The 10560-nt window shown below is 48.9% G+C and overlaps 2 protein-coding genes across 8 annotated transcripts in view; one reads left to right on the top strand and one right to left on the bottom strand.

Moving 5' to 3' along the window:
• Positions 1-1728: 1728 nt before the first annotated feature.
• Positions 1729-9289, top strand: TRIM59 (tripartite motif containing 59). Of its 4 annotated transcripts, none has more exons than XM_027745289.2 (3): positions 1729-2205; positions 4389-4414; positions 6192-9289. In XM_027745289.2, exon 3 carries the CDS (start codon positions 6195-6197, stop codon positions 7437-7439), a length of 1245 nt encoding a protein of 414 aa, XP_027601090.2. In that variant the 5' UTR covers positions 1729-2205; positions 4389-4414; positions 6192-6194; the 3' UTR covers positions 7440-9289. The 4 variants fall into 4 exon arrangements, with proteins under 4 accessions (XP_027601090.2, XP_027601091.2, XP_027601092.2 ...); XM_039389949.1 differs by lacking the exon at positions 1729-2205 and adding an exon at positions 2775-2814; XM_027745290.2 differs by lacking the exon at positions 4389-4414 and having other exon boundaries at positions 1730-2205.
• Positions 9290-9633: 344 nt separating this feature from the next.
• The window catches only part of SMC4 (structural maintenance of chromosomes 4), a 29881-nt gene continuing 28954 nt past the window's right edge, over positions 9634-10560 (bottom strand). For all 4 annotated transcript variants that reach the window (XM_027745282.2, XM_027745281.2, XM_039389940.1 and 1 more), the window contains exon 24: positions 9634-9968. In XM_027745282.2, the coding sequence (XP_027601083.1) occupies positions 9711-9968 (258 nt within the window). In that variant the 3' untranslated portion in view covers positions 9634-9710. The remainder of the gene's footprint in view (positions 9969-10560) is intronic.

Raw genomic sequence — 10560 nt, 5'->3', positions numbered from 1 at the left:
AAAGGAATTCCCATTTTTGCTTGTAAATCCATTCTAAATGGGAGTCCTGTATTTGTTCTGCTGGTTTGATGTGCTCCAAAGCTGAGGAAGAGCTTTCATTAAAAAAGAGTTGTCATTAAAACTGCTGTACGTAAATACCTTGGATATACTTTTAAATTAGGGTGTTGAGGAGCTGGAGAAGCATCTTTGGAGAACTATTAAATAGATTTAGACCTTGCTGAGCGTGGGGTGGGAGTGAGAGGGGAGTGGTACAATACCATGGACAGCTACAGACTTGTCATCTGAAAAGCAGAAAAATATGGTTGTCTTGAATATATGGAAAAGAGGAACCAGTAATTATAGTTCAGTGTTGAAAGCAAAGGGGGAATTTCCCCAGTTTACTCCAAACTCTAAAAAACTAAAAGATACACTGATTATTTGTGTAGTAAAGTAGGAAAATAGTAGCTATTGCTAGCTGTGGATTGCTTGTATTTTATCTCATTCCAAGCAAAAAAAGAAAATATATATATCTTGCACCTGCAGTCTTGTATGAGCCTCTTTGATTTATTTTTAATCCCTTTTCCTCCCCTGCCCACTTTAGAAGCAAAAATAACAATTTTACCAAGCTCCCTCCACAGGGTTTGTGTTGAAAGCCACTGTACACAGAGCCAGGATTACAGGGAATGTGTAATTAGAAACTGTAATTAACAGCCAATAGATATTTTGTAACCAAAGTCAGAAACAATGAGAGTGGAAAAATGTGTGGTAAAACTATGGCAGGTAGTTTGTTAGAGGATGAGATTTTTTTATTAGCTAAAACATAATTCCATATATTTCCCAGATATTTGTATAAGGTCCTCTAAATACCAGTTTAACACGTTTAGGTGAGTTTTGGGTGGTTTATGATGATTTACGTGACAACATTAAATGAATTTCATTTCTCTTTCAAGTTCACTGTGAATGCAGCAGCTGAGAATGACTTTACAGTTTAGTTCAAATGAATTGGAAATAAACCCTTGGACATTCCCAGGGCTGGGGCAGCCACAGCTCCTCTGGGCAAACTGTGCCAGGACCTCCCCACCCTCCCAGGGAAGGATTTCTTCCCAATATCCAGTATAAACCTACTGTCGGTCAGTTTAAATCCATTCCCTTTGTCCTGTCGCTCCAGGCCCTTGTCAAAAGTACTTTATAATAATCTTCAGTAGCCAAAGCAGGTAGACGTGCTTCAATTTAAATACGCATTGATTTTTATTTCTGTGGTTAGCAGCTCCAGAAGGTCGGGTCCTGCACCCCCAGAGCAGGAGGTTTCACGTCTCCTGGTTTGCGCTCCGGGGTGAATTTGTCCTCAGATGGTGAAGGGGAATGGGGTCGGTGGTTGTGGTTGCAGAGGAGAGCAGGACGGAGCTCCCTTGGGTGCCAGCAGTGCCCGGGGCAAGGGTTTGCCGCGGGGTGCTCCGTAAGGTTCCATCACCCCTCAGCCCTTGTATCGCTCCATCGCTATGATGCTGGCACCGAGGGCGCCATTCCCGGTGAGCATCCTCCTTCCCCCTGCCCGGACAGTCCATCCCGGTCCCTCACACAACAACAGCAACAACAACAACCCCCTGGTTCCTGCCGGCTCCGGCGGCCGAGGGACCCTGCGGGGCCGCGGCTCCCCTTTCGTGGCCGCGTCCTCCCCACCCTGCCTCGGTGCCCGCCCTCGCCCCGTCCCGCCCTCAGCTCCGCCCGCTCCTCCCGCCGTTTACATTCAAACTCCGCGGCCGTTACGGCGCGCGGGGCGGCGGGAGCGGCTCCATCCCGCTGTGGAGCCCGGCGGGAGCGGCTCCCTCGTCCCGTGTGGACCCCCCCGCTCCCCGTGGGGAGACCCCTGCTCCTCGTGGAGCCCCGGCGGGAGCGGCTCCGTCCCGTCCCGTTGCAGAGCCCGGCGGGAGCGGCTCCCTCGCCCCGCGGCGCTGCCCGGGGGGGTGCCGGGGGGTCCCGCGCCCTCAGGGCTCCCTCTCTCCGTGAGGGCTCGGAGCGGGCCGGCTCTGTGAGCGCTGTGTGAGCGCTGCCCTCCCGCGGGCCCGCCCGCTCCCGTGCCGTGTTTCAGCTCCTTCTTATCCGTGTGACCTCGGCGAGCTCCAGGTGTTGATCCCATCGTTTCCCGGTTACTCCTTCAGGGACGGTCCCATCGTTGCCGGTCTGGGAGCTGCGGCTGCGGCAGGAGGGACCCTGCGGGGGACGCAGGTAAAGTGTGTTCATCCTTCACCTCCGCTGGTGCTGTGAGGTGAATGACGGATAAATGCTCAAAAACCAGAAGCTTTGACAAGAGTTACAAGGGATGGAGGGGGGATCGAGCACGGAAAGAAAGGATGGAGGGGGATATAGAACCACAGTTGGAAAGGACCCACAGGGGATCATCAAAGTCCTGGCGCGGGTTTTTCTGCTTTCTCCCCGCTTTCCTGAAGTTTGGTTTTTAAAATCGCCAGCACGAGTTCCCGTTGTAAACTTCTTAATCGAAATTATGGTCTTGGAAAAATTTCTGAGGTTGAGGTGGAGCACGGAAGTTTCCGGCTGGGTGAAAATCGCTGTGGGTTCCATGCAAACCAGGGCTGGGACCGAATTCTTTTTGTAACATAAACGACACATAATACGAGAGAGATCTGTGAAACGGCCCGGCCCGCTCTCAGGAGTCAGAGATTCCCCCGGGATTCACCAGTAACTGTGATTCCAGCGCGAATTTGGAGTTTTCGAATGTGGTGACTTGTGTCGAGTTGTGTCAGAGGAGGAGTCAGTGCAGGGACGGACAGCAGGGAACTGGCAGGTCCCTTTGACAGGGAAACTACACTCCTTCAGGTCATTAAAAACCCCAAAACAGCGGGAAAAAAAACCCCAAAAAGTGTAAAACTGTGCCAGTGGTGTAGTAGCTGTGGTAGGAGTAGGGGCCGGGGCAGAACATCCCAGGCTGAGAATTGCTGTGACTTGTGCTGTGGGATAAAGCAGCAGCACGGCTGGAATGGGCTGGAATAGGGAGGTTTAGGGCTGTTTGTGATTCCTGGTGGGTTTATGTTTTGTTCCTTTACCAGGAAGGTGATTTATGAATGGAAAACACTGTAATGTCATTCGATCTCTGTTTCTTGCACAACGTAAACTTGAGCTTCTATAATAGTGATGAAGAGGATTTCATGGATCTCTGTGGGATAGGGAATGGGCATTTCTGCGTGGATTTGGTTCAAGTTCAGCACATTTTGAAGTTGAGTGTTGCAGTCCTTCAGGAGAGAGCAGAGGTTTCCTTTGCTGGCAGGAGGAGGAGCAGCTCCCACTCCTGGGGGTGCCCCTTGGAATGGGCTGTTATCCAGTGCCAAATTCACCTTTTAAAGTCCTCTGGAGTAGAATGGGGTGTGGGGGACTGTCCTATAAAGCAGTTATTTATCTACCTAAACACTGATGTATGCTGTGTTCCACTGTTTGTATATTTGCATATAAAAATATATATTATTTTTTCTAAACAACCTCTGGCATAAGGATCTGGAGGAGCAGGAGATCTCTGGGAACACAGTTATCAAGGAATGCACCACATTCCTGTGATCTGCTTCCCTGGATGCTTTGGCACACAGCCCATCCTCCAGCTCTGCTGCCTTCATGACATGTTTTCACCTCTCTACAGCACCCCTAATTAGAGGAGGATAAAATCCCAGTCCTTAGCAGGCATCCCATTGCTGGGAGGTTTCCAAAACTGGCGCAAATTGCACTTCTGAATTTTAAAATACCTTCTAGTTTGTGATTTGTTTATGCTGGGGGAACTCTTACAATAAAGCTATATATTTATTACTATACATGTGGCACATGTATTTGCTGCCACAGTCGTTTGGAACATGCCAGGAAAAGTATCTGCTCTGTGCAGGAAAGCATTTCCCAGCTTCCTGCTGCTGCTTTTCTTTTCCTAGAAAAGTTATTTTCTTTCTCTTTGCTTAGCTCTGTCATTTTGGGCCTTCTCTCTATTTTCCAACTGCTGTTCCCAGTCTCTGTTTCCAATAGTCTGCAGGTGAACAGCAGTGGAAATAAATCAATATATGGGTATTTCCTCTGTGCTGCCAGTGCTGGGTGAAATTTTGGGAATTCCAAACCTTTTACTTCCCTGCTACAACTCCTGGTAATTGTCTAGAACAAATTAAGGAGACACAGGGTGCTTTAGAAAAATCAGCACCGACATTCCAAATCCTGTTTGGAAACTGAGGAATAATAAATAAAAAATAAAAAGGAGTAATAAAAGAGCTGGAGGTGCCCAAGTTAGTGATTTTAAACAAGGAGATTTTTAAAAAATTATTATTAATTCCATATATATAAGAGAAAATAGTGAATATCTAACTAAGGATTCTTTTTTTTCTAACCATGAGAAAAAATATAACATATTTTTCCTTTGATTTCAGTGGAAGTGACACTCCTAAGATTCATAGTAAGTTTATTTATATATATAAAAATAAAATAAAACCTTTAAATGTAGTTCCTATGGGAATTAATTATAAAAAATAATTATCTAGACAGTGGAATAGATTTGTTGCTCAGCTCCCTTCGTTATTGTCACATTTCTTTAGTTCCAGTGTTTGAAGCATCACTTAAAAGCATGGAATTAATAACCCAGTGTTGCTACAGTGGCTGATTGGAAAAGCTGGGAAATAAAGGCCTGTGGCTTCCCAGTGAAAAGAGGAATAACCTCATGGCCTTTATTTAGTAAAAAATAGCTTTAGTGTCATTGTCATGAAGGTCTTTTGTTAAATGTTTGTCGGACCTGATCTAAATTCTCTTTACTGAGGAGAATGCAGCAGTTGGGTATAAATGCTGACACTCTTTGTCATTCTGCTTTTAAAGGGCAGTTCTTAGGAATTATATGGAATTATGTCTCCCTCTAGGAGATTTTCTCCCAGCTGCTCTCAAGGTCTCCTTTTAAAAAGAATTCAAAGAAGTGAACCACCATTTTGTGATAATTTACCTGAAAGTGTGCTGCATAGATTTTTTAATTATTTTTTTTCTTGGAGCTGAATTAATCAGCCTGTGTTTTGAATATAAAGTTGACTTAACAACATACGGATTGAATTGGCTGATCTGGGTGATGATAGATTAAAAATAAACCAATAAATTAAAGTTTTTAGTTGATTTTTTGGCATTGTTTCACCCTAATTAAGCCCAGCACTGCCCTTTTGGACCCAACCCCAGCCAGTGAGATAAGCCAGGCTTATTTCTGTGCCACCAGAGCAGGTTTCTGTGCTCAGGGCTCATTTAACCCTCAGAGAACTGGGCTTTGGGTGTTCAGCTCCCACCCTCCCTCAGTGTGAGCCCTGCTCCAGGTTGTTGTTGGCAGATTTTGATTTAGACCCCAAATTGATGGGTTTTGATGCTGAAAACTCAGACAATTTCTTGCTGCAGTGCAGCAAAGCCTCTGACTAAAACTGGTGGAGGGGCAGGAAAACGTGGCACGAAGAGGAGGAAACTTGGTACCAATTCCCTCGTATTTTTAGCAGAATGGAAACAAAAATCATGATTTATCAGGAAAACTGGCTTTAGTGTTACTGTTATTTGGGATTTAACACTGATTTCACTAAGCTGGCAAAGAAAAAATGAGGCAACACATCACTAAGGATGGAAAGTGAAAGTTTTTGAGTTTGGTGCTTAAAGTAACCCAGGAATAGCACACAAAAATCTAATCCTGGTAGTGGTGGTGTCTGTAAGGGCTGCTGAGTTGGATTGTTAGTGCCAGAACCTCCAGAGAGCTTCTAGTAAATGTGACTGTTTAATGCTCTAATGACTATTTTATGTTACAAAAGTAACATTTGAAGTGAGGGGAGAAAAAAAAGCGTCTGTACTTCTTGTTCTATTCTCATGTTGGAAGCAGTGGGAGAAATTGTTCATAATTCTGAGGTTATTTAGAAATTCTAGTTTTGCTTTTACCACTTTCCTACTGTTTCCCATCGTAAAAAACATCTAGTGGCAGATTCCTGCTTTCCCTGGCTTTTTAAGGCAGAGGTGGGATGTGGGTGCTCGCTTGGCTCCTGAGTGCAGCTCAGAATTTGCTGAACTCACTGAACTGTTCACTTTCATTATTATTTTGCCTTTTTTTTCCCCTTGGCAATGAACTGCCGAGGTGGGAATTCCTGGTCAGGAAATGCCCCGTTCGGTCACTGCAGTGATTGTGGAAGAGCTGAAGCCCTTTGTTTGTGTTTGCTTTCCCCGCGCAGGCCATGGAGCGGCTGGAGGAGGAGCTGACCTGTGCCGTTTGCTGCGGCATTTACCAGGATCCCCGGGTGCTTCCCTGCTCCCACACCTTCTGCAGGGAATGCCTGCAGGGGGTTCTCCAGCGCTCCGACACCTTTTCCATCCGGAGGCGCCTCAAGTGCCCCAACTGCCGGGCCCTGGTGGACATTCCCGCCGCCGGGCTGGAATCCCTGCCCATCAACTTCGCCCTCAAGGCCGTCATTGAGAAGTGCCGGCAGGAAGAGCCCTGGGATGTGGAGACGTGCCGGGAGCACCCCCGGCAGCCCCTCAACATTTACTGCCTGCTGGACAGGCAGCTGGTGTGCGGGCAGTGCCTCACCATAGGGCAGCACCGCGGGCACCCCATCGGGGACCTGCACAGCGCCCACAGGAAGGCCAAGGAGGCCGCTGGAAAACTGCAGGAGCAGCTGCCGGAGAAATACTGGCGGGAGGTGCTGCTGTGCTACATGAAGCTGACGACGCAGAAATCCCAGTGGGAGAAGCTCCTGCGCAGCGAGAGGGACGTCGTGGGGCAGTACTTCAAAAAGCTCGGGGACACCTTGGAGCACAAGAAACAAGCTCTGCTGGGGGCTCTGGATGAGCTCAACAGGCGCTTCCTGCGGGAATACGAGCCCCTGCTGGAGGGTGTGAGCAAACTGAAGGTGGAGGAGATTGAGCTCAAGTACCTGAATTCCTCTATTCGGAAAGAGAAGTCCCCCCTGCTGTGCCTGGAGAAGCTGGAGGAGCTGCAGCAGCGGGTCAAGGCCCTGAGGGAGAAGGAACTGCCGGATGTGAAACCTCTGGAGATTTGTCCAAGGATGGAGGACCTGCTGAAGGATGTGTGGGCTAAAACCGAAATGGGTCAGATCCACAAGATCCCCCCTCCAAAACTGATGCTGATTCCCAGGAGGAAACAGTGCAGCAAATGCCCTGGGAAGGAAACTGTGGAAGGCAGCAAGTGGGTGTGTGCCCTGAGCCTGCCCCCCGTGAGCCTGCCCACCGTGCTGCTGCTGCTGCTGCTGGGCCTGGCGGGCACCGTGCTCGCCCTGCACAGGGCACTGCTCCCCGGGGCCATCCAGGCTGCTCCCGCATGGATCTCGGAATTCCTGCTCCAGCTCTATCAGCATTCCTGCTCCCACCTGCAGAAGGCCGTGGATGGGCTGTGCCACCCATTCACCTCCCTGATGGGGTTCTGCAGGAGAATTGTCCCCTTTGACTGCTTCCGTGAGTAGGTGACGACCCAGTGCAGGAATCCAGGATTAGTTTTGATTTCCACTGAAAAGCTGGATTATTAAAGCTCTACACTTTTCCCTTCTATTCCCAAATCCTTCCTTTTCTCTAGTGCCTGGATTTCCTCTGAGCTAAGTCTTAGTGAAGTAAACATTTGCACCAAAAAGGGCTCTCTGTCCCACTGAGGTGTTTGTTCCAGCCGGGATCCAGGCAGGACCAGCAGCTGGAACCAGCTCACACGTGGGAATCTGAGTCTCAGCTCTGAAAACTCCTTCAACATGGACTCTCTTTATTCTTAGTAATGAATGTCTTCTGAAATTGTTTTTTAATACAAACATGACAGGTTATCAGGACCCCTCAGCTGCAAAGGGCCGGCACTGCCTCCCATGTGCAAGAAACTCCCTTTCTGTGCTTCCTGGCCTGTGACCGTGTTGGAACAGAGACATTTGTGCTCTTTGAGGTCTGTGCTCGTGGCCCTGGTGCTCAGTTTTTTGGTTCTGGGTAGAGCGAAGGACACGATTTCACCCTTTTTGTCATTTTTTTTATCCTGTGTGGAATAACTTTGTGTGTTTCCCATGTTCCTCCTCTCCCATCCTCTCCTGCTGAGCAGGACCTTGGATGCACACACAGGTTTTAGACCCAGCTGTGCCCACGTTGGGGGGTCTGGGCTGGCAGGGAGAGACCTCCCACTGCTCCCTGACTTTTCCTAAATCATTTAGGGTGTAGTGAAAACACAAACACACTGCAGGAAGTGGCAAAACTCCTGCTGAAGTCCGGGGTAGGAGGACTTCAGACATCAGGAGCTCTTTACCTGACAAGGAATGCGAATTTATATTTAACCTTTTGATTGTCAGCACAGAGACCTGTCCCTGGACAGGGGTTTATTCTGCCCTCAGGTGCTCACTGGCACCATTTGCTGCTTTTGAGCTGCTCCAGCCTAAATGGAGCCAGTTTTAGCCTTTACCAGGCTGGATCAAGCCCTGGGAGAGGCTCCAAGTGCTGTAGTTCCACCAGCACAAGGCAGTGAGCAACAATTCACTGGGGATTGAGTTGAGAAAAACACAGAAATGGGTATTTGACCTCATAAAAATAATTCTCTCTCCCAGCCCAGCAGCATTCCTTGGCTGATGTGGTTTGTAAGCAGTGGGTAAGCAGGGACTGAATTCTGAACCTGCCCTTTAACTCCTTGAACTTGGGGTTTTGAACCCCAAACTTGCCTGTTATCAGCAGGTGCTGTGGGGTCCTGCCAAATCCCACCTGCTGCCAGTTCATGCAAGGTCAGTCTCAGAGGTGATACTGTTACATTCCTTAAGCCTGAAGTTGATCCCAATCCTGCTGTCCCAGTGTTGACAAAGCCCGAGTCCAGCCCCGGTGCAGCTTGGGGGGTGTGGAGTGTCCCAGGGGGAGGAGCAGGAGGACACTGGGATGGGAGCTGTGCCTGGAATTTGTTCCTGAGTTTTTGTCATCTTTCAGAGTTCCAGTGGCAAATCCCCCCCATCCCACTGCTCAGTTTTGGAAAGGTGTTCCAGGTGTGTGCTGGGACTGTGTAAGTGAGTGCTCTCATACCCCTTCCCCAGTAAAACTGGCAATTTGTTTTTGTCCTGAGCCCTGCTGGGAGGCTGCACTTGACACATCAGTCTCCAATCCTGATGGTCTGTTCACTGCCCCATGAGCCTGCATTTCCTACCCCCCTTCCTATCTTTTATTTTCCTTTTTAAAAGAATTTCTAATACAATTTTATTTTTCATGACAGGAATTTAAAGTGCCTTTACCGCTGACTGACACCTGTAACACTCCCAATGCACTGTTATTTTCCAAGGTTTGCCTACAAATAAAGCCTGTTCTTACAGCAGGACTGGCCATCACATCACCTTCCTTCCCCCACTGCAGACCCTCCCCTGATCCCTCACGGAGAGGGAAGGAGCAGGGAGTTGTCTCCAGAGGGGCTCCAGCCCTCAGAGCATCTCCTGCAGCTCCACATCCTTCCTGAGCTGGGGATCCCAGAGCTGGAGGCAGCTCTGGAGGTGGCTGTTCCCACTCCCTCCCTGGGCCTTGGCCAGCTTCCAGCAGGATCTGCTCCCTGCTCTTCCCAGGACATGGGAGGCTCACAGGGAAGTAGTTCCAGGGTCCTCCTGTTTCCCTGACATGGACTGAAATCTTAGCTTTCCCCCCTCAACGAGCTCCCCCCTTCCTCAGTTTTTGCATGACAGTTTATCAAGGTGGGGTTTTATTAACAAAATGTACAAAACAAAATAAAAGTAGCTTAGACAGACCTAAAAAGCAGCAGCAGGGAGGGCACTTGGGCCCTCCTGGCTCTGGGGTTCCCCCTGGCTCTGGGGTCCCCCCTGGCTCTGGGCTCTCCCTTCCAGGGCAGCCAGTTCCTGCAGTCCCTTCAGAGCGATGCTTTTGGGGTTGGTGCCCACACTTTTCGTGGTGTTCTGGGTCTTGTAGATGCCGATGAGCCTGTCGGCGATCTCGAACATGTTGTTGCGCAGGGAGATGATGATGAACTGGGCGTTCTTGGTTTGCTCCTGAAACACAAAGGGCTTGTTAGTGCCCAGCATTCCTAAAGCTCTGTCCTGGTGGGAGCCCCGTGCCCAGGGGACAGGACTGAGGAGTCATCACACTGGCTGTGTGACCCTGAGGCACAACAGGTAACAGTGTCTGAACTTGGTGGTGCTTTAGAAATAAAACTGATTTTGTGCTTAAGAGCCCACCAGTCTCAGGGTAAGTTCAGGGCTCTGAGCCCCTTTTCTCCAGGACAGAAACATGGAATGGTTGGGGTTGGAAGGGACCTTAAAGCCCATCCAGTTCCACCCTTGCTGTGGGCAGGGACATCTTGCACAGACTAGGCTGCTCATGGAAGTTCAAAGTTGTGCACAAAACACAACCTACAGCTCTACATTAAGTTAAATTTACATTTAAAAGCTAAACTCAGTACTAGGTTTTAACTGTCTGTGTCAGTCTAAACTGCAGCTGGAATTAAACCCTTGGCTCACCTGTGGGTGATGGACCCTCCTTTGTGGACACACTGTGGAAGCCAAGTTTAAACCTACAGCTGCAGGCAGGGAATTTCCAGGTGTTTCCCTAATTTAAAGTAGCTGATCCTAATCCTTGCCGCCT

Source organism: Pipra filicauda, unplaced genomic scaffold (genome assembly GCF_003945595.2).
Source record: "Pipra filicauda isolate LSUMZ 115617 unplaced genomic scaffold, ASM394559v2 scaffold78_size3787270_pilon, whole genome shotgun sequence".
NCBI lineage: Eukaryota > Metazoa > Chordata > Aves > Passeriformes > Pipridae > Pipra > Pipra filicauda.
Note: the sequence above shows the minus strand (reverse complement) of the source record. Positions and strands in the feature narration are given on the sequence as shown.